The sequence below is a fragment of the Myotis daubentonii genome, chromosome 8 (genome assembly GCF_963259705.1).
Source record: "Myotis daubentonii chromosome 8, mMyoDau2.1, whole genome shotgun sequence".
Classification (NCBI taxonomy): domain Eukaryota; kingdom Metazoa; phylum Chordata; class Mammalia; order Chiroptera; family Vespertilionidae; genus Myotis; species Myotis daubentonii.
Window position 1 is genome coordinate 70,697,327 of NC_081847.1, and position 27,487 is coordinate 70,724,813.

At 47.5% G+C, this 27,487-nt stretch overlaps 2 protein-coding genes across 6 annotated transcripts in view; one reads left to right on the forward strand and one right to left on the reverse strand.

The window, feature by feature from the left end:
* TOMM34 (translocase of outer mitochondrial membrane 34) overlaps positions 1–5,667 on the forward strand; it is a 22,212-nt gene extending 16,545 nt beyond the window's left edge. For 4 of the 5 annotated variants that reach the window (XM_059706968.1, XM_059706965.1, XM_059706969.1 and 1 more), the window contains exons 5-7: positions 1,614–1,758; positions 4,355–4,550; positions 4,729–5,667. In XM_059706968.1, coding sequence (XP_059562951.1) covers positions 1,614–1,758; positions 4,355–4,550; positions 4,729–4,833 — 446 coding nt within the window. In that variant the 3' untranslated portion in view covers positions 4,834–5,667. The remainder of the gene's footprint in view (positions 1–1,613; positions 1,759–4,354; positions 4,551–4,728) is intronic. The other variant, XM_059706967.1, reaches the window with a different exon arrangement.
* Positions 2,630–27,487, reverse strand: part of PABPC1L (poly(A) binding protein cytoplasmic 1 like) — a 27,656-nt gene continuing 2,798 nt past the window's right edge. Inside the window, 16 exon segments of the mRNA XM_059706960.1 lie at positions 2,630–3,426; positions 6,685–6,748; positions 8,006–8,061; positions 8,063–8,089; positions 8,486–8,616; positions 10,047–10,140; positions 10,975–11,081; positions 11,598–11,735; positions 12,675–12,759; positions 13,518–13,787; positions 16,929–17,024; positions 17,267–17,413; positions 19,905–19,999; positions 20,149–20,288; positions 22,564–22,679; positions 25,973–26,166. Of these exon segments, the coding sequence (XP_059562943.1) occupies positions 6,718–6,748; positions 8,006–8,061; positions 8,063–8,089; positions 8,486–8,616; positions 10,047–10,140; positions 10,975–11,081; positions 11,598–11,735; positions 12,675–12,759; positions 13,518–13,787; positions 16,929–17,024; positions 17,267–17,413; positions 19,905–19,999; positions 20,149–20,288; positions 22,564–22,679; positions 25,973–26,166 (1,727 nt within the window). The 3' untranslated portion in view covers positions 2,630–3,426; positions 6,685–6,717.

Genomic DNA, 27,487 nt, shown 5'->3' on the forward strand with positions numbered 1-27,487 from the left:
GAGTTCTTCAGGTGGGAAAGGGAGAAGGGACAGGAATTCTTGGCAGAGACAGTGGAGAGTTAGAGAGGAATGCATGCGGTGTAACTTGAACAACAGGAGTAAGCAAGACTATAGCATTAGTGTGTTGCAGAGCTGGGAGAAAGCTGAAGCTGTGTGTACATTGCAACCTACAGGCTCTACTTTTAGAGAAACTCAAGCACATATACACAAGGAGACATGTTTAAGAATGTTCACAGCAGAATGTTTGTAATAGCAAAAAACAAAACTGGAAATAACACAGGTCTCCATAAATAGGAAAATGGAAAACCAATTGTATTGCAACAGTGAGAATTGTCAAACTACTATAGGTATATGCATCAGCACAGATCAATCTCAAGAATTTTGGCCCTAACAGTTTGGCTCAGTGGATAGAGTGTCGGCCTATGGACTGAAAGGTCCCAGGTTCGATTCCGGTCAAGGGCATATACCTTGGTTGCGGGCACATCCCCAGTAGGAGGTGTGCGGGAGGCAGCTGATCGATGTTTCTCTCTCATCGATGTTTCTAACTCTCTATCCCTCTCCCGTCCTCTGTGTTAAAAAAAAATAAAAATGAAATATATATTTTTTAAAAAGAATATAATTTTGAAAAGGGGAAAAAGAAAACAAGGTTATAGAAGAATACATACAATTATCTGTTCCTTTACATAAATTCAAAAACAAACAACAAATAGTTTATAAATACTATTGTATATAGTAAACTACCCAAAACTAAAAGGAAGGACGCACAGAAGTGGGGATAATGGTTTTCTCCAGGGGTGGACTGACTTGAGGAAGGGCCCATAGGGCTTCAGAGGTCCCCGTAAATGCTGTTTCTTAATTAAGGTGAGGGTATCGGTTTTACTCCCAAAACATTACCCTTGTCATATATATTATTTTCTAAAGATAGTTTTTAAAAATTAAAAAAGCAGGTGATACAGTAGTTGGGGCTGGAACAGTTAATTCAGGCCTGGAGGCCAGGCTGAGCAGCATGGGTTTCACTTTCTCCTATTTCTCCTTGAAAGCTGGGGCAGATGTTAGGTGAGGCTCAGACCAAAACAATGAGGAATAGCACTCTCTTCCTCTTTCTGAAAGCCTGGGAGCTACGCCCTTTCTTTACCAGAGGCTTGTTTAAATTTTTAATTATTCTCCTGCTTTAAGTTCATAGGGGGTTCTGCACTTTCTCGTGTAGTCTCAGATTTCCTCCCGACAGTAGTCCTGTGTAGAGTAAGTGTTGCCCCCGTTGTATTGCTGAGGAAATTTAGATCCAACAGAGATGGTAGTTCACACAAGATCTTCCAGCTGCCAAGTGGCAGTGCCAAGGCTAGAACCCAAGGTGCTTTCTATCATGTGTTATCATGTGCATGTATAAGTATGTTTATATCAGGAGTCCTCAACCTTTTCTGAATGAAAAACTATTTAATTTCCCAGAAGCCATTGACGGGGGGAATCATTGCTCAGGAAGGATACTTTACAACAGCATAGGAAACCTCTGGGAGGGTTGTGGACGACTTAGAAGAGACGATGCCGAAGAGACCTCGCTGATCTCCGTCTGGCACCTGCTCCATGGTTTTTTCCTCTTCTGAATTTGTACCTAGTGCCTTCTGGGGATGTGGAGAGAGCCAGAGTTCTGAAGGAAGAAGGCAATGAGCTTGTAAAGAAGGGAAACCATAAGAAAGCTATTGAGAAGTACAGTGAAAGCCTCTCGTATAGTAACCTGGAGTCCACCACGTACAGCAACAGGTACCTTCCCCACAGCTGCTGGCCTGGGGATTTCAGGACATTGGCTATTCCGTTCCATAATCTTCTCTTGGACTGTGGGGGGGCTCTTCTTCCCTGGCATTTAGTCAGTATGTCACAGCTCAGAAGATGCATTCACACTCATTTTGGTCACCATGAGGCAGGCATTGTTAGTGGCATTCACTCTCTTGAAAGGATAGAAACTGAGTGATGCCAAAGGGGAACCTGGGCTTTGTTAACCTCCCTCCCCAGGATCTTCATTTACGATGTCTTGCTACACAGACACAACCTCAACGCTAGTCATGTAGCCTTTCCACCTTCCCTGCTCCCACCCCATGGCTTCTCCAAAGCCCTCCTATTAGAAACTTTGGCCCTGAGAGCACAAGGCAGAACCCAGGATATGGAGTAATTATCGCCTGGCCTGGGAGTGAGAGACAGGTCCAGGCTAACCGGAGGGGTGAGACTCCCGGTGCTGAAGAAGACCCTGCAACTGTACCACATGTTATTCTTCAGTTCAAAGATCTTGTATCTACTATAGGCTCACCCTTCCTTATCCAAATCTGTGTTTCAGATTTGGTAAGGTAATGTGGTCCATGTACTGAATCACATACCATTTAGGGTCAAGGGCAGCTTGTGAAGTTAATTGTTAGCATTTCTGCAGTGAAACATAAGGAAATTCCACATTCACATGTGGTGGTATAAAGAAAGACTAGCCTTGCCCTAACCAGTTTGGCTCAGTGGATAGAGCATCGGCCTGAGGACCAAAGGGTCCCGGGTTCAATTCCAGTCAAGGGCATGTACCTTGGCTGCAGGCTCCTCCCCGGCCCAGGCCCTGGTCGGGGCTTGTGCAGGAAGCAACTAATAGATGTGTTTCTCTGTCTCTCCCTCTTTCTTCCACTCTAAAAGATCAATGGAAAAAATATCCTCGGGTGAGGATTAACCAAAAAAAAAAAAGACTAGCCTCATGTCGGTTCAGGCCAGGGTTTACTGCCTAATGAGTTGAAAAGAGAACTTTCAAACTGAAAGCTTAAGTTTTGGACCTGTGGTTTTTCTGGCTGATGGGAACAAGGGTGCCTCGGTCCGCCAGGCTAACCTGAACAAGAGGGCTGCAGCATCTCCTCGCTCCTCTTTCTCTGGCCCTGCTCACCTCATGTTGCTGGAGACCTCTAGCAACCCATTTCCATGCACATGTGTGTGTGTCACAGTTTTAATTACTGTTGCTTTGTAATATCTTGTAGGCTGGTCTCTTCCTCCTCCTCCTCCATCCGAGCAGCCCTGGCTATTTTCCCAGACTTGTTCTTCTAGCTAAACCATGGGATCATTTTGACAGATTCCCAAGAGTATCTTGTGTTTTTGTTTGGGATTACATTTAATCTATCGATTTAACTTAGAGGACTGACAACTATACAACATTGAATTTTCCATCCATTGTGACTGAAATTATACCACATCCTGGACATCATTTCCATGCCCCACCTCATGCATTTGCCCTGTGTGCATCACCTTGAGTTCTCTTTGGCTCACTTCAGTTCTCTTAGCACAGTTGATACCTAAGTGGATGTCACCACTCAGGTTCCTGGCCCCAACCGCTGGCCAACCCCTGCATGCACCTCCAGAGACTCATTTCCTCCTCACAACAATTCTTCAGCTTAGGTCGTGGTCCCATTTTATCTGAGAAAACAAGTGTGGAAAGATGAATTAACAAGCACGAAGTTAAACAACTCATCCATGGTAGAGTTGTGACTGAGCCAGGTCTTTGTAACTCCAAAGCTTGAGTTCCTTTTCACTCACTCATGTTATCTTCCAGACTGCTTTGTAATGGGGAAAAAAATTAGGTATACCCAACTAAGTGACTACTTTGTACCCATTCAAAACGATGCGGTGGAATGGATGGACTTCCGTACTGAGCTCCAAGACATCCGTTTTCAGTGACTGTCTTTGGAGAAAAGGACTAGAATTGAGTGAGAAAGATAAACACACTTCCCCCCATAAGTGCAGAGTGACTTGGATGGATGCACATGACTTTTTCCCAACATTTTATTTTGAACATTTTCTAAGTATCAGTTGAAAGATTTTTCATTGAACACCCATATTCCTGTCATCTAAATTAACATTTTGTTATATTTGCTTTATCACTATTTAGCCATCTCCTGACCCATGTTATTTTTGATGCATTTCAAAGTCGCAGACACCTTTCTATCTCGCCCCTAACACATCAGCATACGTATCATTAATTAAAACCCAGTATTTTTGTTTTAAGGCAGGTAACTTTTTAGTCTGTCAGGGGGAAGGTTTCGGGAAACCTTTTCTTTGCTTAGAAGAGCACAGTATGGGAATGTGAGGTAGACAAAATGCTAGAGCTCAGTGAGGCCGGAGAACCCAGGTTGAGTCCCAGGCCTGCCCCTCAGTAGTGGTAGAACCTTGAGCAAGGCGCTTCACCGCTGAGCCAGCGTTTCACCTGTGGAAAGGGGCTGGGTTGGTGTGAGGATTGAAGAACATGTAAAGTCAGCAGCACAGAGCAGGTGTTCAGTGAATCAAACTACCTCCGGTCTGGGCGGCCCCTAGAAGTGACTGACCTCGGCGCGGTCTTCCCTGTCAGAGCGCTCTGCCATTTGGCCCTGAAGCAGTACAAGGAAGCGGTGAAGGACTGCACGGAAGCCCTCAAGCTGGATGGGAAGAACGTGAAGGCATTTTACAGGCGGGCCCAAGCCTATAAGGCGCTCAAGGTAAGAAGTCCTCCTCAGCCAAGCTCCGGGCATCTGTGCCTGCGGTGGACCTTCCCGATTGTGGTCAAGGCGAGTTGGTATCTGCTACGTCCCTGCTCATCCGGGGGCCCAGGCAGCCCCTGTCAGACCTGTGTGCTGGGGTTTGAAAAGCCTCTCTGTCTCAGCAGCTGCCCCCCCCCCCCCCCCCCGCTTGATCTCACCTCAGTCATGGCGCCATCCCCACACCCTTCCTTCTCTCTTTTATTAGGACTATAAATCCAGCTTTGCAGACATCAACAGTCTCCTGAAAATTGAGCCTAAGAATGTCCCTGCACAGAAGTTGCAGCAAGAAGTTAACCAGAAGTTAAACTAAAATTCCAAAAGGGCCGCAGGAAAACCTCCACTGGATGCCTTCCTCTGTGTCTGCTTCTGGGACCCAGCATGCCCCCAGTGAGCTCTGAAGCGCCCTCCCTCTGCCCTACAAAGCAGTAGTAGCCTCCCACCCCTTAAGAGGCTTTGTTCAAATTCAGCTCAGTGTAGCAAAAACCAGACATTGTTTTGCTGGAAAGGTCCCCTGCTGTGCCGAAGCCCTGTTCTCCATCCCCTGCCTGGACAGCTAGCGGATCGTAACAGTTCCTCATCAGCAAACCACTGGGCCTGGCCCTGCCCCGAGCATGCTCCAGACTGAGGGCTGCCCTATGAGCGTCACCAGCCCACCTCACTGGCTCAAGAGCAAACTAAGCTGCGGGTATGGAAGGGGGGCCATGGGACTAAAAAACCTTGGCCACAGGACTAGAAACACCTAAAGCAGCCTGTTGAGCTGGTTCTCCAGGGCTGCCAGCCTGCCCTGTCCTAACATAGTCCTCTGTGTTCTGAGTTCCAGCCCTTTTGGCCAGGCCCCACTTTGGTAGGGAGGCAGAACCCTGACCCTTGGGTGGCTTTGTCTGGGGCGCTGTGCTGCTGCTTGCATGGAGGTGCCTAAGTTGTGTCGGGAGCCCAGAGGTGGCCAGCCCTCCTGAAGGTGGATGGGAAGAAAGGCCTCCTTGAAGTCAGTGTCCTCCTGTTCTGGGCAGGGACTTTTGACCCCAACAGTGGCCCTCCAGGCTTCTTATTCTTTGTTATACGAAGTTAATTTGAACTGAACTGACTCGGTTTTGTTGAACTGTGCGTTTAAACGATTACATTAAACATTTTTCTTCTACAAAAATGTCTGTTGTACTTTCATTTATGCTTTTTAAGCTTTGTGCTGAAAATTTTGCAATAACAACAATAAAAGCTACCACTGTTCGATTAGCATTCAGCTAATCATTGAACAAATCATTCACTGAAATGTCTGCTTGGACCAGGCCTCATATTGCTGGGGAAACCATGAATGAGTAGACACGGTCCCTGGTCTCAGAGGGCTGACAGTCTAGTGCAGCGGTTCTCAACCTGTGGTCGCGACCCCTTTGGCGGTCGAATGACCCTTTCACAGGGGTCGCCCAAGACCATCCTGCATATCAGATATTTACATTACGATTCATAACAGTAGCAACATTACAGTTATGAAGTAGCAACGAAAATAATTTTATGGTTGGGTCACAACATGAGGAACTGTATTTAAAGGGCCAGAAGGTTGAGAACCACTGGTCTAGTGGGACTGAAATTAATCAGATCCCAGGAACAAGTGTAAAACTACGGCCAACTTACACATGTTCGAGAAGTCATTACACAGCACTTGCCCTGCCTGAAGGGAGATGTGACCTCAGGGAAAGGGATCCCTGGGGAAGTAAGTTTGAATTGAGTTCTAAGGGGGGAGTTTAGCTGGTGAGGAGGGGAGGGTTAAGGTCCTCATTGGGAGCACAGAGACCAGACCGTGCCACTCCGGTTCACAAAGCACAGCCTGGATGGAGGGTGGAGAGTGCTCCAGCAGCCAGCCAGAACGAGGCTGCCTCCCTCTCCTGGCCTGTGTCTTACTTAGTTCAATTGTCTCCCTCTTAATGGAGTAGCAGTTTGATGATTCCATAAAACAGAGCAGACAGGGTTTTCCTCACCCCTTCACCCGTCACTCAGTGCTGAGCAGTGTGAGCACGCTGCTTCCAACCTCTGGGAGGCGTCTGCTGAGCAACCGGGCCTTCGAGCCGGAGCGGGTTTCAGAGTCCACCAACACCATGGCCAGGGGACCATTTCAAAGTGGGGAGCTGTACCCTCTTACTGCCCCCTCTTAAGCAGGCATGCCTCTTACCTGATTTGAGGCAGGTTTAGTGGTGACATCCAGTCATGACTGACTGACTTTCTCTTCTTGAGGTCTAGAAGGCAAGTATCTGGATTTACTAATGAAAACATAGCAGCTGAGACCATTACAACCTCAAGGAGCTTTTCCCTCCCTACAGGGAGGGAAATGGTGACCAGAAGGTAGCCTAAGGCATTTCCACAAGGGTTCTCTATGTTACACCACCCCTTGGTCCAGAGCCTAGAAGCAGTTGCTGCTGTCAGGGTGTTCCCCTGCACTGCAGGTATTCAATCCAGGCATCCAGGCGTGAGCACCTGTAGCTTTAACTTCTCAGTGCTGCGTGATGACAACCAATTATCCATCCACTGCACGTTGGTGGGTGGTAGCTGCTGCCCCATGCCCAGCAGTTCCGTGCTGCTGTCCACACCCTCTGTGTACTTCAGCACTCGTCCCGGTTTCTGTTCCTTGCAACCAAAACCAGCCCAATCAAGCCTCCCCTTTGCTCTGCCCCACCTCCCTCACCCAAGAAGGCCTCCTGGGAGACAAACCAGTTTGCAGCACTTTTAATGCACAAAGCAATGGCAATGGGGCGGGGAGGGGGAGTAGTGGATTGGGGAAGGTGTAGCAGGGTATTTTGGGGATAAATGGTGATGGACAGAGACTTGGGGTGGTGAACAGATGATGTGCTGTAGAATTGTGCCCCTGAAACCTCTATAACTTTGTTAACCAGTGTCACCCCAATAAATTAAAAAAAAAAAGGTAATGGGCTGGCGTGGTGACCAGCCTTTGTTCCACATACAGAGCTCAGGTACAGATACAGCCCAGCTAGGAAATAAGTTATGGTTCACAGGGCCTTAGAGCCAAGAGCAGGAACGCTGTTCTCTTGTCAGCCAAGGGAGTGAGGATTCCATTTTCTGAGAACGAAAAGGTAAAATTAAATGTTTCTCAAGTATGGCAGACACCTGGTCTTCGACTAAGAACGGGGGCTATACCAAGCCAGGCCTTCAGGCAGGCAGAATGGAGCCAGGCAGTGCCAGGGGAAGCCAGGCAGTGCCAGGGGAAGCCAGGCAGTGCCAGGGGAAGCCAGGCCTATTATGAGTGAGGCGAGGCGGGGCAGCTAGCGAGAGAACACCTCCTCCCCTTTGATAGTCCGCACCCATTCCAGTCACACGGCTTGTCCTCTCCTTTGATCCTCACAGCTTCCCCCTGAGACAGCAGCGTCACAATGTGGTTCTCAGGGACTTTGTGAAAGCCAGCCAGTCCCTGCCCAGTTCCTTAGTGCTTCTGGGTTCAGCTACGTCTGTCACCATTCCTCTCAACCCCACCCACCCACCTGGTTTCAGTTACATTCACTTTCATCTGCTCTTCCTCCATGGTCTGGTGAGCCTGTATGAAGCACTGCCAAAGCCTCTTGTACCTGTAGACAGTGGGAGGGACTTAGTGCAGCTGCCCTAGCAGGGTCCCAGGAGAGCCCTGACCTCCCCAGGTCCCTCCCTCCCCAGCATTTCTGCAGAGCCCTCATCTGACTGCTGCTTGCCAGCTCCCAGGACAGAAACCCACAGTCATCTTCTCAAGACAGATGTACACTGCTGGACAGCTGGGGAAATCGTGACCCAGAACACAGCACCTTGTGCCAAAACCTTGCCTATGGTGCTGCAGAGAATCATCTATGATTCTAACCCACTCAGATTCCGCAGGTGTTAGCAAGAAGGTAAACCTCATCTGTCCCAGCAGCAGCCTGCTGGCTCATCTAGCAGACACCTTAGCTCTCCTCCTGCCCTCAGGGCTCTCTGCCACCCAGGCCCCAGCCCACCTTGGCATTGAGGGACTCTGGAGACTCCAGCATGAACAGCAGTTCTGAGTTGTCGATCTCCAGCAGCATGCCTGTGATCTTGCCCGCCAGCTGGGTGTGGACATTGTAGATAAGGGGGTAGAGACGCTCACCTGAATGGAGCAGTGAGGCATCTGGGTGGCTGTCCCCGAACTGCTCCTTCCAGACCAGGGGTCCTCAAACTACGGCCCGCGGGCCACATGCAAATACAAATATTGTATTTGTTCCCGTTTTGTTTTTTTACTTCAAAATAAGATATGTGCAGTGTGCATAGGAATTTGTTCGTAGTTTTTTTTTTAAACTATAGTCCGGCCCTCCAACGGTCTGAGGGACAGTGAACTGGCCCCCTGTTTAAAAAGTTTGAGGACCCCTGTTCCAGACTGTCCTCTTACTTAACCTGGTGAGCAGCAGCCTCTTTCCCAAATGAAGCGGGCACAGCAAACCCACTTTGGAGGTCAGTCTGCAGCATCGTATTCGATGCTAGATATAAAGTAGTTGCATGGGGTCTGATACAAAGGTGGTTGCACTTTAAAGACTACTCTTGTTCACTTTGCAGGAAATAGTTCCAAGTATACACACTAAGATTCTAGACAGAATATGATAATGTTGAACCTGACTTTTTTTTTTGTGAGGGGGGACAAATACACCAGATAAATTCACCTTCCAGCATCAGGTACTTCTAGTGACAGGGCCTAGTGGTGGTGGTCAGCCCATTTTGGCAATATGTGGAGGGTCTAGCCAGGCTGGGGTGCTGGGGTGCCTTGAGTGCGAATGGGAGAGATCTTCCCATGATGAGAGTGGAGATGTCTACAAGGAACTGCTAATAGAGCCTTCTGCCTCCATTAAACCCACTGAGACTTTTTCTTGGAGGTATAGGTAATAAAGTGGCAAAATGCCAAGTGAGCTGAGGAAACAATGAGGTGGTGGCAGGGGGGCCTACAGAGAAGAGTTAGGAGATCTTGGTGGACTTGAAGAAAAGAACCTGCCAACCACTAGCAAGCTTGTTCATTCATTCAACAGTTCGTGGCACCCTTGAGGAGGGCCTGTCACAGACAGGGATGAATTGCACAGGAAGTCAGGACCCAGTGGGGAAGACGGAATGGTGGTCCATTTTCCCAATGCACATTTATTTACCACCTCCTGTAATGGGTGCCGCTGGGGAAGCTGATGAAATCTGGCGACAACTTCTTCCCAGTCAGGGGAGGCGTGAGGAACTGCAACACCCACCTTAGGGGCCATGTTCTAGCAGAAACCCAAAACCTGACCCCTGATCTCCCCACATCTGGGGTCTCTCCTAGCCTAAGTCAAAGTCAAGTACAGCAAAGCTGAAGAAAGCCCAGGAACATCTCACTTGACCAGTGTTTTAAGATGAGAGAACAGGGCCTGGATTACAGACCCAACTCGGGCAAGGTCACCCAGCCGGTTGGTCAGCGACAAAGCTAGATGCTGTCCTCATGTCGGACCTCCACTCAGTGTTCCCCACCAGGCTAGCCAGATCCCAGCCCCCCTCCTCTGCTCCAGAGCAGGGGAACCAGCCACTCACCTATCATCTGCTTTTGCTTGTGCAGTGGTGCTGCGGCCAGCATGGACGCGGTCAGGGGCTCCTGTCCGGGGATGCACACAGCAGGCTCCTGGACCTGCACATGGTGCCAGGGACACATCCCTTAACTACCATGGACGGGCAAGGCCTCAAAATATTTAACCCTGTCAGGTGAGCACAGGCCTCCAGGAAGGCTCTGGAAGAGGGGAGCAGGGGCAAGGCATGGACAATTGGGTGGGACAGAGTCCCCAACAAGGGCATGGTGGACTGAACGACAAAGTTACACTCTGATGCAGATGTTTCCACTGTGCTAGGAACCTCTAAAGGCCCCTAGTCCATGTTGCCAAACGAAGCCACACCTTACTAATCACTTTGTGCCAAACAAAAGAACTTTGGACCCAGTAGCTTTTATGGCCGTATTTCTACCATACTTCTGACCTTTCACATCTTGACCACATTAAAAGCATTTGCTCTTTAAAGACTACTCTTGTTCACTTTGCAAGAAACAGTTCAAAGCATACACAGTGAAATTCTAGATAGGAGAAGAAAATGCTGAGTTTGAGACTTTTGTGGGGGGGTACAGGGAGATAAATAAACAGCCTTTAAACTTATAATGACAGGAGATATTTTCAGTTCTGTTTTGATTAATCACATCCTTGCTGCTCAACACATAAGTACTAGGGAAATCCAAATTAATTTTGGTAATAACCCAGGCAATGCAAATCATAACTAATAAAACGCGGTCCTGGCCCTTTCCCTCCTGTTAGTAAGGGTAATCACTTTTTGATTGTACATTGCTAATAAACGAAACTTTATAAGCCAAGAAAAGGTCCAGAGAGGGTCAATGTCTTAGCCAAGGTTCTAGCAGCCCCTCCCCCACCCCCACCTGACCCCGGAGCCCAGATTCAGAGAGCAGCTGGGTCAGCCTTACCTCATGGGTGTTGGGTGTCTCCAAGGAATATCTCTGTGTCAGGAGAGGCCCACTTGGCATAGAGCATCCTGCCTCACCAAGGCCAGAGGTCTGGGTACCAATGTTGGCTGTAAGAAATAAGCAGGGACGTTAGGGCCTGGCAGCAACCTGCAGCAATAAGGCCTAAAGACGAGCATTCATGTAGAACCCCAGCACACAGACGCACAAACATCTGCCACAGGTGCTTGCCTATCTATAGTCAAAATCTGTGCCCTTGTTCATAGCTGTTGCTGTGAACCTACTAAGTTCAGATCCAGTGCTAAGCCCCTGCACTTAGGATCTCATTCATTCACACAACAAAAGGGGAAAACTGTCTTCATCCCCATTTTAAAGATGAGGCAATCCGATAATAGTAGTTAGCAAGGCCGCAGAGTACGTGAACCCCGGGAACTGGGCCTGCACGACTCTGGAGTCCACACTCACTACTGTGCTATACAGCCTCAGTCAGCCCTGCTCTCCGAGGGTAAGGGGCAAGGTCGCCGTGGAGGCTGGTTCCAACTCCCACTAGTGCCAACCCAGCACCAAGCTCCTGCCCCAGCCCCAGCCCCCTGCACACCCACTCCTCTGGCCCCGCCCACACTCACCCACTGTTTGGGTGTAGGACATCTGGGGTGGCTCCTGGGTAGAGGCCTTCTTGACACTGCTGATGTGGGTCGGGGAGTGCTGAGACGTGGCTGGTGGCCAGGCCACTGAGGCAGCTGGAGAGTAGGGGGCTTGTGGTACTGAGAACATGGAAAGAGAAAGGTTGGCAGGAAGGGGGATTATTCATCAGAGTAGCACACCACCCCCTGACGGTGCCAGGGTGAGGAAGGGGAACCAGAACATTCACAGCAGAAAGATGAGTGAATTCACCTGGTCAGGCAGACCCCGAACTCCAGGGAGGGGGTGTGGCAATTTCCTATTACAACTCAATTCCCATCTCCCCAGAGCCCTCAGAGGCACAGGCGTCATGATCACACTCCTTCATCCCTCTAGGCCAGCCGTTCTCAACCTGTGGGTCAGGACCCCTTTGGGGGTCGAACGACCCTTTCACAGGGGTCGCCTAAGACCATCGGAAAACACATATATAATTACATATTGTTTTTGTGATTAATCACTATGCTTTATGTTCAATTTGTAACAATGAAAATACATCCTGCATATCAGATATTTACATTACGATTCATAACAGTAGCAACATTACAGTTATGAAGTAGCAACGAAAATAATTTTATGGTTGGGGGTCACCACAACATGAGGAACTGTATTACAGGGTCGCGGCATTAGGAAGGTTGAGAACCGCTGACCTAGGCAGTTTCAAATCAGGTGACCTTTACTCTTAGAGAGCGGCCATTCATCAGCAACACGGCCAAAGGAGTTTCATTTCTCAGCTTCGCAAGAATTTTCAGCCGCAAACCAGACTGTAGATAATGCGAACTGACTGAAGAGAATGCAAGCCTTTTACAGGGTCAGCACTGTGCTTGGTGCGCATACACATATCTCATTCAGGCCCACATTCGGAAGAGGAAACTGAGGCTCAGAGGGGAAGTTACTCACCCCGATGAACACTTTAGGAAGTGACAGAGCCAGGCTTGACCCCCAAACTCGTGTTCTTTAACCACCATGTTACACACTACCCCATGGGTCCCACACTCATGGTTGGGAGGGGCTGGATCACTCACTCAAGGGTCTAGGTGGCTGGGCCGTCCACCTGGGGGCAGGCTGGACAGGTGGGCCAGAGCCATAGCACGCAGCCTGGGCTGGAGGCTGTGTGGGAGAAGAAGACCCAGGTGAGGGGGCTGCAGCAGAAGTGAGAAACTGCATCCCCCCAAGGATGTCACCGCAGGAGCTCCACTGTCCCCCCAGGGGGCTGGTTAGTAAAGACCCACAAAGATGGGATGAAGGCCTGCTTCCCATTTTGGGACGGCCATTATCCCTCAACTCTTTGGGGCAAGATCTCAGGTTCAGTCCTCCTCTTATCGGAGACACTGGCCCAACGACCTGGATAAAATGGTGACACGTCCTGCTGAAACTTGTGCCGGCTTAAGCAGTTGCTAACAGGAGCAGGAATGTCCCTATTCTAGGAGCCTCCAGTGGCTAAAACCTTCTCCTTCCTTTGAGCTCCTTTCCCAAACCAGGCCCCTCAGAGATGGTAGCAGGCACGTTGCAAAAACGGCCACTTAAGGTGGGGGAGGGCTACCCACTCTGTCAGTTTGGGAAGTCAGAAGGGCATAGTAGGGGAAAACAATGCATGTGTAAAGAAACCTATGCTTCCTTTGTTTACTGCAGTAGTTCCCAAACTTAAATTTGACCAAAGAATCTTTTTAGCATACCATTCACAAATCTCTCCCCCACATGGAAGCTCTGTTTGACAGTGGCACTCTTAGAGAAGGGTTTTCATCAGCCCTTTTAGAAATGGGGTGAAAACCACCTGCTGTTTCAGGCAGAAGCAGGCGGGGAACTATGTTTGCCTTGAAGCTCTCTTCCTGCTCCTCCTGGCTGTCAGGTTGCAGGCAGGCCCTCACCTGGGGCACGGTGGGCAGGAAGTAGCTCACGGGCTGCTGGAAAGAGCCCAAGAGGGGGCCACCCAGGGCCCACACGTTGGAGAGGCGCTGCTGCATGAACTGGTTGGTCAAGATAGCCTTCCGCTCATCTTTGCGCTGAGCCAGCGCCACGTACAGCGGCTTGGTACCCAGGATGCACCCGTTCATCTCCGTCACGGCCTTCGTTGCCTCTTCTGGAGAGGAAAAACACACAAAGCCAAACCCTTTGCTGTGGCCACCCTCTGTCATCACCTAAAAGCAAGACAAGACAAGGGCTGCTGGGGGAGGGGAAGGAAGACTCCTAGGGCCAGTCCCCTCCTCCCCTGGGGTCTAGCCTGGCCTGAGCAGGGCCAGCAGAAACTTACTGTCGGGGTGTCCTGTCACCCCACATTCACTGAGGCCCACCACATGCCAGATACTTGGACACGCCTCACTTCACTATGACTCCCACTTTATAGGTGAGGAAAGTGGGGCTCAGGAGTGACAGATCTGAGGCCAGTCTACTTGCTGACTGACCGCTACTCATAGTGCACAGGCCATTCACAGAATTAGGGAGAAGAGCTGCATTTCAGAATCTATTCCTCTCTCTCAATTTTCTTTCTGAAAGATTTTCTTAGGCTGTGGTGGGAAGCTGGCTTAATTAAATGTATATACCGTCCTCAGAGGGGCTATCATGAAGTGAGATGATAGTCTAGGGCAGTGGTCGTCAAACTGCGGCCCCTTGAATGTGGCTCTTCCACAAAATACCACGTGCGGGCGTGCACATACAGAGTGATTGAAACTTCGTGGCCACACTGAAGGGGCCAAAGAGCCGCATGTGGCTCGTGAGCCACGGTTTGCTGACCACGGGTCTAGGGTTAGCTAAGAAACTAAGACTAGGGCTGGTTCTTCAGCCAGGGCCACCATTTTAAACATTTCCATTGAGGTCACTATGATGAAAACAATCTGCATTTCGACCACTTCTTGGGTTTTCCTTCTTTCTTTCTTTTTAAAATATATTTTTATTGATTTCAGAGAGGAAGGGAGAGGAGAAAGAGAGATAGAAATATCAATGATGAGAGAGAATCATTGATCAGCTGCCTCCTGCACACTCCCTACTGGGGATTGAGCCTGCATGTGCCCTTGACCGGAATCGAACCCAGGACCTTTCAGTCTGCAGGCCAATGTTCTATCCACTGAGCAAAATTGGCTAGGGCTGGGTTTTCCTAACTACTCATACAACTTCATTTGTGAATTATGGACATCAAAAGGGTGCTCTTAACAGCTATATTTCCTAGAGACTCCAATAAAGAGAATTGTAAGGAACATGAAAATAATTTGAATTTCTACTTCTGGTGCTTTAACCTGTTAATTATCTTTTTAGTAGAAATAAAAGCCCTTTTTACCATTAAAAAAAAAAAAGAGAGAGAGAGAGACTTGTCCAGGGTCACCCAGCCAGTGGGTCACACATTCAGCCAATGTACCATCCGGTAAAACCCCATTGCCTCCACAAGGCCCTGAGCCAAGTTCTTTCAACATCTGGGGAAGAGGTTCTTAACCTTTTAACTAAAATAACTTTCTATTTTGGAATATCTTTATATTTATAGAAAAGTCTCAAAAATAGTACAGAGTTGCTGTAATTCTTTCACTGAGCTTGCCTCCCCATGTTAACATGGTACATTCGTCAAAACTACCATAGTAACATTGGTGCAATACTATCAACTACATTAGCTACAATGCTACTAACTAAACTGGAGAGTTCATTTGGATTTCACTAGTTTTACTGCTAATATTCTTTTCCTCTTCCAGGATCCAATCCACATTACATTTAGGGTTCTTAATCTTTTTTAGGGTCAAGACACTGGCCCTGCTCACCTACTCCATGAGCAACAGAATTGAGATAATTTTCTGAATCTGCTCTATTAGAGCCCATTCTCTACATCAGTGATTTTCCAACTGTACTTTGCTGCCTGCCTTGACCTGAGAGCTCACAGATCCACAGGGAGGTGAATGGATGGGATTCAGGGGGTCTGTAAACTCGAACGGGGAAAAATGGCATCTGTATTTTCATATTAGCCTTTCCTTCTATTGTGAATGTAAGAACAAAAAATGTGACTTTTGGGGAAAGAAAAAATATTTTCATATTCATTATTGCTGATCTCAAATATCTTTTATGCTAATTGTACTCCACTAGATCTTATAGTTTGATACATTAATAAAGAAGCACATACTGCTGTCACCTTAGTATTTTGATAATTATTTCAATATAATTGTTTTTGTAATCCTATGAATTTTCCTTTATGCATTTAAAATTACTCTCAGAGCCTGGCTGGTGTTGCTCAGTGGTTGAGCATCAACCCAGGAACCAAGAGGTCACGGTTCGATTCCTGGTCAGGGCACATGCCGGAGTGGTGGGCTGGATCCCCAGTAGGGGGGGGTGTGCAGAAGGCAGCTGATCCATGTTACTCCCTTATCGATGTTTCTATCTCTCTATCCCTCTCCCTTCCTCTCTCTCTAAAATCAATAAACATATTTAAAGAAAATAAAATGCCCAGCCCCTACCCTCAGAATCTACATGCAATTTCTCTCAGGTGTCTGTATTTAGGAGCACCCTAGGGCAGTGGTTCTCAACCTTGGCTGCACATTAGAATCACCTGGGAATCTTTTTAAAATCCTGATTTCTGGGCCTCATCCTCCGGAAATTCTGTTTCTTTGTTACTAATGTTGTGGCCTCACCCCATAACAAAGAAACAGAATTTCCGGAGGATGAGGCCCAGAAATCAGGATTTTAAAAAGACTCCCAGGTGATTCTAATGTGCAGCCAAGGTTGAGAACCACTGCCCTGGGGGATTTTAACGAGCCGTCAGCATTGAAGAAGCATCCAGTGAGCCCAACTCCTTCATCTTATAGATGAGACTCAGAAGACATTTGCTCAAGGTCACAGAGCTACTGAGTAGACCAGCCAATCATCACACCTCAGGTGCTAAGAATGTTTAATTAATGAAGAATAGATGAAGAATGATATAGCAGCCCAACCCTCTCATTTTTCAGATGGAGAAACTGAGGCCCAGAAGGGGTATGTCACTGTTCAAGACCAGACAACAAAGTCAATGGAAATGCTAAGACATGAATTTCTGGAATCTGGCATATAGTAGGCACTCAATAAATGCTTGTTGAATGAACCAAGGTTTCAGTGGGCCCCAATAAGACCAGCAGTGTGACTGGGACTGTATTATCATCCTCTTTCCCTCCAGTGCAGACAAGCTCCAATGCGGTCAGACATGGCCCCCAAATCCAAAAGGTGTGGCTCCGCACCAACTCCCTGAAGGCCATGGGAGGAAGAAGGGGTGTGTGGGGAGTGAGAGGATGGGAGGGGGAGGCTATCTGTCCACTGTGGGCACCCACAGCCCTCACCTTGGCACTGGTGATCACGCCGTAGGGAGAGAACTCTTTCCTCAGCCTCTCATTATCAATGGAGTCATCCAGGTTCTTCACATACAGGTTCACGCCCTGGGAGGAAAGGACACTGCTAGATATGCCTTCCTCCCCACACTCCTGATTGACTTGTGTGGGGGGCAGTGGAAGCCCTGGTCTCCAAGCCTCCTGTTCCCAGCCCCGCACAATACCCATGCACCCCACCAATCACACAGCATGCCCCTCACCTGGCAGCTGGAGCCCCCACAATCCCTAAAGCCTAGATCCTGGACGTGGGTGGGGTTGCTAGAGGAAGGAATCACATTCAGGGCCCTCACCTGGTAATGGTTCAGCCGGTCCTGCTTCATCTGCTTCATCTGCTGGAACTTTCGCTTAAGCTCATTCTGCCGCTCCGCCCACTTCTGGGCACGGCCCACATAGAGCAGCTGTCCTCTCACCTCCTTCCCGTTCATGTCCATCACAGCCTGTGCAGAGAGGATGGAGCGACAGTGCTTGGGAACCACCCCCGATGAGGCCCTGGCCTTAGCCATGGCCTCCAGTCCCACCTCCCGGGTTTAGAAGGGACCCCCTGCCAACCAGGCTGGCCTTGTCAGCTGAGAATCATTAGTACCAGGATAAAGGCCATCCACTTTTTAAAAACATGGGACAAAATTTCAGAGTAAACTGTAGATTTTTTAAAATTTTCTTCTGACTCTATTCTAAAAAGGGAAATTTGCAGTTTTCCATATTTGACAATCGGTTTATAACGACCTACACACGGATTTTTTTAAAAACAAAGCAGCAAGCATAATTCTTTCAAAATGGCATGACAGCATAATATCTTTTACTTCATGTTGGATTTCACAGCATAAAGATTCCTTTTGCTAATTATGAGAACTTTTGTTTTAGAAACACTGGTGTCTTAACCCTGTTGATTTTGCTTTTCTTCAGTTAACTGGCCTAAGCCTACCAGACCCTAACTTGTCAGTGGCTTTGATTGCATGAAATCCTACAGCTTTTGTGAGATATGCAACTTCTCTCTGCAATCCATTTATACTGAACTCAATTTGCATGGACTTATCTGCAAAAATCAGCAAAAGGCAGACTTATGTGTGTACTGGCTCAATAGTTAGGATGAGATAATGGTGTTAGTGAAGAGAAATGTTGAAGGGAACTGACTTTTTCAGTGGTCCGTTCATTAGTAAATACTTTCAAATAATTATGACTTTTGCTTTCCTGCCTAAATATGCAAATATATGTAAATATACATGGTGGACCCAGGAACTACCTGTTCTACAGCAGTCTTAAAAGTCACTACCAAAGTCTCTAAGACCTTGGAGTTAATGGACCCCTGCAGCTTCATCCATCTACTCCCACTTATCGTTTTACAGTTGGGGAAAACAAAACCTAGAGAGAGGGTGGGACTTGTCCCAGGACACACAAGAAGTTACCTTTCAAAGTTACCTGTACTTAAGAACAAAACTTCAGAGTCAGAAAGAGTTTATTCTAATCCCAGTGGAACCTAATACAACCCATGAAACCTAATAACAGCAGAGCCCATATTAGTGGGGGGAGATGAGAATGTATGCAAAGCCCCTCGCACAGTGCCTGGCCCGTGCTAAGGGCTCAGTGAGAAGAGGCTGTTATCGAGATGGCACCAGGGTCCAGGTCTCCAGCCAGAATCCACCCTGAGCTGAGCTCTTCCATGTCCGGTGGTCTTAAAGGGGCAGCAACCATGGGAAGAGCTTTATGGTTGGTCATAAAGAGCTTTATGGGAGGCCAAATATAGCATTGTTATTCCAGCTTTGTCACTGTATGACCTTGTACCATTCATTCACTCAGCAAATATGTATCTGGTAGCTACTGACAGCTACAATACTAGAGACTTAATGGTGAAATCAGACCCAGCCTCTGCTCTCCATTCTTTCTTTCTTCTTTTTTTAATATATGTTTATTGATTTCAGAGAGGCAGGGAGAAGGAGAGAGAGACAGAAACATCAATGATGAGAGAGAATCATTGATTGGCTGTCTCCTGCATGCTCCCTAATAGGGATCGAGCCAGCAACCCGGGCATGTACTTGAATCGAATCCAGGACCCTTCAGTCCGCAGGCTGATGCTCTATTCACTGAGCCAAACCAGCTAGGACTCTACTCTCAGTTCTGTTCATGTACTACTAATGGGGAGAGACAGAAGGTATCACAAGTAAGTGATAACAGGAAGAGGCAGCTTCGAGAAGGAGGGAAAGTATGAGAACCAAAGGACAGGCACTAAATCGCCTAAAGCTATGCTGTCCCATAAGGTACTCAGTAGCCACATGCAGCTACTAAGCACTTGAAATATGGCTGGTCTGAATTGTGCTGGAGGTACCAGATTTCAAAGAATTAAGTACAAAAAAGGGGATATAAAAAAAATCTCAATTTTTATATTAAATGCTCATTGACGTGGTGATCATTTGAAAATGTTTATGTTGAATAAAATATATTACAACTAATTTCACAGTTTCTTTTTTTACCCTTTTTAATGTGGCTATTGGAAATTGTTTGTTTTAATCTACTGGAGAATTCTAAATTGCATATGTGGCTCACGTTACATTTTTATTGGAGAGCATCGGTCTAATTTGCAGGAAAAGGGAAGTGTGAGAAAACAGCATTTACAAAGGCCTGGAAGCAAGAAATAGCCTAGCACTTCCCTCCCTGCCTCAATCCCCCAATCAATTCAAGAAGAGGGTAGTGGCTGTCTCGAAGGCCCCTTCTACCTCTTGTGCAGCAAGAACCTATAAAATAAGCAGCCGCATGGCTCGGAAGTCCCGGAGGAGGCTGAAGCCTTCTGCCTTCAGCGCAGGCAGGAAGGGCCCTGGCTCATGTGACCTTTCCTTCCACAGGCAGCCGGAGCCCTCTGCTCCCCACCTCCCTTCTTCCTAGTCCTGGCCCAGCACCTTCTCCATGAAGCAGGGCGATGGGGAGGCAGGCTCCTACCTTCTGGGCTTCCTCATGCTTCTCAAAGTTGACAAAGCCAAAGCCTCGGGAGTGGCCGCTGTCATCCCTCATCACCTTCACACTCAGCGTCTTCCCTGGGAAGGACCAACCTGGCTCAAAGGGGAGTTTCGGAAGCCCCAAGGTGTTCCCCTTTCCTCCCACAAGTCTCCAGAAAGCCCAGGAGGGCCTTTCCTCCCAGCCTGAAGAGAAAGTGACCCCAAACTCCCTCGGGAAACACACTCACCAAACTGGGAGAAGAGCTCCTCCAGGCCCTGCTCATCTATGTCCATTTGCAGGTTCTTCACATAGACGTTGGTGAACTCCATGGCCCGAACCCCCAGCTCAGCCTCCCGCTCCTGTCGGGACTTGAAGTGGCTGACGAAGCTGTGGACACACCGACAGGGTAGGCAGCTGCCAGCCACCAGCCACCCCCACCTCCATCCCAGCCCATCCCACAACCCTGGGTCACTGGAGCCAATTGCTACCAGCCTCTGGCCTCTGATCCCCTCATCAGAAGACTGGGCAGGGCAATACTACTTAGAATATACCCAAGGCCTGACCACCTTCCGCAGCTGAGATTCCATGTTCCAGCATAAGGTTAAGAAGACTTAACTCTTGTGGCAAATGCACAGGGAAGTCCTACCAGACACCAGGCAGCTGAGTGCACAGGAGATAAGAGCATGAACTTGGGAGTCACACTTGAATCCTCACTCTGCAGCTGCCTAGCTGTGTGACCCTGGGCAAGTTCTTTAACCTCTCTGAGTCTCAGTGTTCATTCCTGTAAAACTGGGGATCAAACTCACATCATAGGGATTTGCTCATTCATTTACCACTGGGGAAACAGTAGTGGGAGAACCAGACACAATCCATGCTAGTGCTGCTGTGGGGAAACTGAAATAACTTAAATACAATATTCACTTTAAAAATTGTAATCTCCAGCCGAAACCGGTTTGGCTCAGTGGCTAGAGCGTCGGCTTGCGGACTGAAAGGTCCCAGGTTCGATTCCGGTCAAGGGCATGTACCTGGGTTGCGGGCACATCCCCAGTAGGAGATGTGCAGGAGGCAGCTGATTGATGTTTCTCTCTCATCGATGTTTCTAACTGTCTATCTCTCTCCCTTCCTCTCTGTAAAAAATCAATAAAATATATTTTTAAAAAAATTGTAATCTCCAAGTTCATATCAACATACCTAGGAAAGTATCGTAGATTAAGAAAAACAAACAAACCAACAAAAACTGCTGTGGCCAGTTGGCTCAGTTGGGTGAGCGTTGTCCCATGCACCAAGAGGTCAACTGTTCAATTCCCCGGTCAGGGTACATGCCCAGGTTGCAGGCTCCAGTAGGGGGCATGCAGGAGGCAGCTGATTAATGTTTCTCTCTCTCTCCCCCTTCCTCTCTCTCTAAAATCAATGAAACCATATTCTTTTTTTAAAAATATATTTTATTGATTTTCCACAGAGAGGAAGGGAGAGGGACAGAGAGTTAGAAACATCGATCAGCGAGAAACACCGACCAGCTGCCTCCTGCACGCCCCCTACTGGGGATGTGCCCACAGCCAAGGTACATGCCCTTGACCGGAATCAAACCTGGGACCCTTGAGTCCGCAGGCTGACGCTCTATCCACTGAGCCAAGCCGGTTAGGGCAAAACATATTCTTTAATAAAAGAAAAATACAAAACAAAACCAAGCATAAGAAAATTTGATAGTATCTATAGCACGTTTAGCACAAACAAGTTGTAGCTGGCACTAACACTTGAAGAAAACTGAGTGGCAAAGGTAAACCTGGACACATGGTAGCTAACAAAACAACATCCTTCTGGGAAAAGCCCACCACTGTTCAGTTGACAGAAGCTTTCCCTGGGAAACCCTGGACAGAATGACTCTCCGGGCATCTCCCAGCTCAAAGCCACCATCGCTCCATAGTACTGAGCGTGGGGCTGAGCCTTCAGATGCGCAGAAGCAAAACTGGGGGAGGGGCACTGCCAGAAGAGATTCTCTCCAGCATCTGCATCTCAATTTTCCCATCTGTGAAGTGGGGATGATGCCAAACTGATATGTATGAAGATGGCCGGCTAAGCATATGCCTACTTTCCCACCCATCCCAAAATCCCATGAAATAACACAAAAGGCTTAAGAAAAAAATGCACAGGCATGCTGAGAAGGCCGAGTCCATTGATGATCTGGCCATTCCCTCAGAATCATCACTTCATTGACTCCTCAGAAAAATCCTCTAAGCATGTATCAGCAGTCCCATTCTTACTGGAGGAAAGGGAGTCCTTAAGAGCTGAAGCCCCTCTTCCGAGGTCACACTGCCAGGAAGAATACCGGCTGCTGCTCAGTGCCTGGTGCCCTTAGATCAGTGGTTCTCAACCTTCTGGCCCTTTAAATACAGTTCCTCATGTTGCGACCCAACCATAAAATCATTTTCGTTGCTACTTCATAACTGTAATGTTGCTACTGTTATGAATCGTCATGTAAATATCTGATATGCAGGATGGTCTTGGGCGACCCCTGTGAAAGGGTCGTTCGACCGCCAAAGGGGTCGCGACCCACAGGTTGAGAACTGCTGCCTTAGATGGTGGTGGGGAGCATGGGTCCCCAGTCGGTGATGCTATGATCCTGTCCCTCCGGCTTCGGTCCACCCCTCTGCCAGCCACTCACACTTTGCGGTTATTCAGCAGCATCCCATTCATGGTGCTGATGGCCTGCTGCGCAGCCTCACGGGTCTCAAAATGGACAAAGCCAAAGCCTCGGGAGCCGTGGTCATCACACACCACCTGGGCCACAGAGAAAAAGAACAAGAAGAGCATCCAACAGGGGGTTCCGGTAGAACCGCTAATATCCGAGGGCTCGCTCTGTGACTGTGACAGACAGTTCTCTGTCACACAACAACTCCATTCTAGAGATGGGAAACTAACGCTCAGAGGGGTTGATCCACTTGCTTAAGCTCACACAGTACCGTCCTCAAATTGAACGCAGGTCTTCTAAACCACAGACAAGTTTTTAATAATCTTCCTAAGATAATGGGCAAGAGGATCAGATTCAATCTCCTACTCCTGCATCCCTGTTTCTAACAGCAACTTAGAAAAACCTCTTGAGCATCCATCAAGAGGCGACTGGTTACGTAAGTTACAGTACATTCGTGCTAGTGTGCAGCTGAGGAGAACATGGAAGATTATATGGCTGCCACAGAGTGATGTGGAGGGTATATCATTAAGCAGGGGAAAATCAAGCCCAATTGGGTGAAAGTGAGCATCTACACAAGGGGAAATTTTAAACAGAAACACAGAAAACTGTTAATAATGGTTATTTCTGGGGACTAGGGTTGAAAGGGATGGAGCCTTCTTTTCCACTTCATTCCTTTTCACATTGTTTAAACTTCATCAATTATGTACTGTTTCAACAACAGACTTGTTTTAATTTTGTAAAACACCCACAAACATCCTACCTCTATTTCGTGAGCCCCCTGACTCAAATGAGAAGGACAGAGCTTGAGAATGGGAAAAATCCTCAGGTCATGTAGTTCCCATCCCTCTGGTTGAACTTGCACGAAGAGCACTAATGCCCATTTCAGGGTGTCCCTAGCTCCACCCACCCTGCAGCCGGTGCCCCAGCTCAATGAAGTGGCCTTTGCCTAGATGACCACCCCAGCCTCCCAACCCAACTTGCATGCTGACCCCTGGGATGCTTTCTCTAACATGGAACTGTGATGGTGTCCCATTGGGGCCTCACTTCCAGTAGCTCCAGCTGTCCACAGAACTAGATCAACTTGACATTTGAGGCTCTTTAACACATTGTTTGCGGGTAGTTTTTATCGCGTGCTAACAGGTGGCGCGGGCCATTTTTGCTAATTTTTTGCACAAATGGCAACATTCAGTAAAATTATGATAACTTTAGTTTACGTATTTATACGTTACCCGCATTCTACCGCTAGTCTATAAAAAACGTATAAATACGTTTCCCGCATACAATGTGTTAATTGGCCCTGCACTAGTATTCGTCCAAATCTAGGCCCAGCATACCCTCCTCCACTCTCCAGCCCCAAACAGGGTCCCCCACTTTCAATTCAAGTCCCAGCTTCCTTTCAAATTCAACCACGTTGACTGGGTCCCCGTTTTGGGGCCAAATACCTGCTAAGGGTATTGCATACTTATCTTGTTGTAGTAGCCATAAGAACCCTTTCAAGAAATTCTTTTCTTGTATTATTATTTATGATCAATTTTTAAAAATGTATCTTTATTGTTGAAAGTATTACATATGTCCCCTTTGTGGTCCCCCCCCCCCATTGACCCCCTCCTCCCTGCCCCCACCCCTCCCAGGCCTTCACCACACTATTGTCTGTGTCCATCCGCTATGCATATATGCATATAAATTCCCCCTGGTTAACCTCTGCCCACCCACCTCTGCTTCCCGCTGAAATTCATCAGTCTGTTCCCTGCTTCTATGTCTCTAGATCTATTTTGTTCATCAGTTTATTTTCTTCATTAGATTCCACATATGAGTGAGATCATGTGACACTTATCTTTCTCTGACTGAGTTATTTCCCTTAGCATAATACTCTCCAGATCCATCCATGCTGTTGCAAATGGTAAGAGTTCCTTCTTTCTTACTGCCGTGTAGTATTCCATTGTGTAGATGTACCACGGCTTTTTTATTCACTCATCTGCTGATGGGCACTTAGGCTGTTTCCAAATCTTGGCTATTGTAAATTATGCTGCTATGAACATGGGGTGCATACATTCTTTCTGATTGGTGTTGGAAGAATCACAATACCAGATATCAAGTTATACTACAAGGCTACTGTATTCAAAACAGCCTATACTGGCACAAGAACAGGCATATAGTTCAGTGGAACAGAACAAAGACTCCAGATATTGATGCAAGCCATTATGCTCAATTAATATTTGACAAAGGAGGCAAGAGCATGCAATGGAGTCAAGACTGTCTCTTCAATAAAGGGTGTTGGGAAATGGACAGATACATGCAAAAAAAAAAAAATGAAACTAGACCACTAACTTACACCATACACAAGAATAAACTCAAAACGGATAAAGGACTTAACTGTAAGTCATGAAACCATAAAAATCCTAGAAGAAGAAACCATAGGCAGTAAAATCTCAGACATCTCTTGTAGCAATATATTTACCAATACATCTCCTAGGACAAAGGAAACCAAGGAGAAAATAAACAAATGGTACTACATCAAAATAAAAAGTTTCTGCACAGCAAAAGAAACATCAACAAAATGAAAAGAGAGTCCATTGCATGGGAGAATATATTTTCCAAGGATACATCTGATTAAAGAGTTAATTTCCAAAATATATAAGGAACTCATACAACTTAACAAAAGGAAGACAAACAACCCAATTCAAAAATGGGCAAAGGACCTAAATAGATACTTCTCCAAAGTGGACATACAGAAGGCAAGAGACATGAAAAAATGCTCAAAGTCACTAATCATCTGATAGATGCAAATTAAAACAACAATGAGGTATCACCTCACACCTGTCAGAATGGCTATCAACAACAAATCAACAGTGTTGGCGATGTAGAGAAAAGGGAACCCTAGTCCATTGCTGGTAGACTGGTGCAGCCACTGTGGAAAACAGTATGGCGTTTTCCTCATAAAGTTAAAAATGGAACTCCCATTTGACTCTTTCAGGAAATTCTTAAACTCTTAAAGTGTCAGCTGACTGGGGAAAATGGAACTAAATATTTATTGAGCCATCTACTATGTGCCAATCTTATTCTAGGTACCAGGATACAAAGGTAAATAAAAACAAGATCATTACTCTTACGGAACTTCCACTCTATTATAAGAGAAATCTTAAAAACAAGATGTGGCCATTGATTGCAATGATGACCTCAATTAACGGCCTTCCTATATCCACACTCTTTGTCCTATAATTTCTATGTCCTCTCTGAATTGGGTCTTGTGACTTGCTTGGCAAATAGAACGCATTGGAAGTGACTGTGTGCCAGTTCCAAGCTTAGATCTCAAGAGGCCTGGTGAGCTTCCACTCTACCACACAGGTACTTGACCCTGACCCCCTCAAGAGGGCACACCAACCTTGCAAGACAGGATGTTTCCAAAGGTGGAGAAGGTATCATATAAGGCCTTGTTGTCAATGGACTCCTCCAGGTTCTTGATGAAGATGTTGCCCACACCCGACTTTCGAAGTCCTGGGTCTCGCTGGGACCACATGATGCGAATGGGTTGGCCTTTGATAACCTCAAAGTTCATTGTATCCAGTGCCAGCTCCGCTGGACAGAAGGAGGAAAGGAGCAAGTTAAGGGGGCTCCCTGAGCCCTCAGATGCTTACTGGTAATTGGGAGCCTCCTTCCAAAAAAAAAAAAAAAAGAGCCAGTGTTTGGGTCTCACTGGAGATAGAGCCTGAAGGCTCAGGAGGGATAAGAATTAAAGTGTATGGCACTCCTCCCACTTTTTAGGATCTCATTCAACTCCTCACTATAGCCCCGTGAGCATGGATTTCTACCCCCATTTTACAGAAGGGAAAACTGAGGTTCAGAAAGGGTAAAGATCAGTGGCAGAGCCAGGTCTACTGTGGTCTCTAAAGCACACCAAGTAGATAAAAATGTAAAGGAGGGCCTCTATGACAAACGGCGGCAGCAGTCAGAGGAAATTCAAGTTCAGAGGTGCTGAGCAGCAGAGTTGAGATTTGATCCCAAGTAGTAGGATGTTGGGGGAGGCAAACATCACCTCTCTGAGCTGGTTTCTTCCTCTAAAGTAGCGATGATGATGATATTAACCACCCTTTCACACCTACCTCTAGGTTGTTGGACAGGCTGAAAATTAAATAAGGTATGCAAGGTGCCGCCCTAGCCGGGTTAGCTCAGTGGACACAGGGTCAGCCTGCGGACTGGGAGGTCCTGGGTTCGATTCCGGCAAAAGGCACATGCCAGGGTTGTGGGCTCGATCCCCACTAGGGGGCGTGCAGGAGGAAGCCAATCAGTGATTCTCTCTCATCATTGATGTTTCTATCTCTCCCTCTCCCTTCTTCTCTGAAATCAATAAAGAAATATATATATATTTTTAAAAAGGTATGCGAGGTGCCTTGTCCTTAGCACCTGGCACAAAACAGATGGTTGGCAAATGGCAGTGTGTCTGAAAACAGCAGCCTATGCCTGTCCTCTTGGACTGCTATGGCCTTTACCTCTCCCCGGTAACATGCTGTCCCCTGCTTAAAGGATTCCTCTACCTTCAGAGGCATGGACAGGAACTGTGCAGAACTCAGTGGAGTCTGGTTTTTCCATCGAGTTCTACCAATGAACACCCAGGGCTAAACCCCTTCTCTCTGGAGCTCAGCTCCCCCATCTATGAAATCTGGCCAAAAGGTCAGGTGTGCAGAATTTGGAGAAAGCTGGAAATGGCAGTGGGTGGGGAAAGCAGAGCAAAGGAGAAGTCCCCCGGGAATCCAGCTCAGTCATCGCCTGGGAAACAGGCTGAACCACCCCAGCAAACCCCCAGCTGGAGGGGAACCTCCCCAACCACCCAGCAGACGCAGAGGAAGCCTTTTTGGGTTGTTTCTGGAGTCTTGCACCTGAATGCTGGTTACTTTTTTTT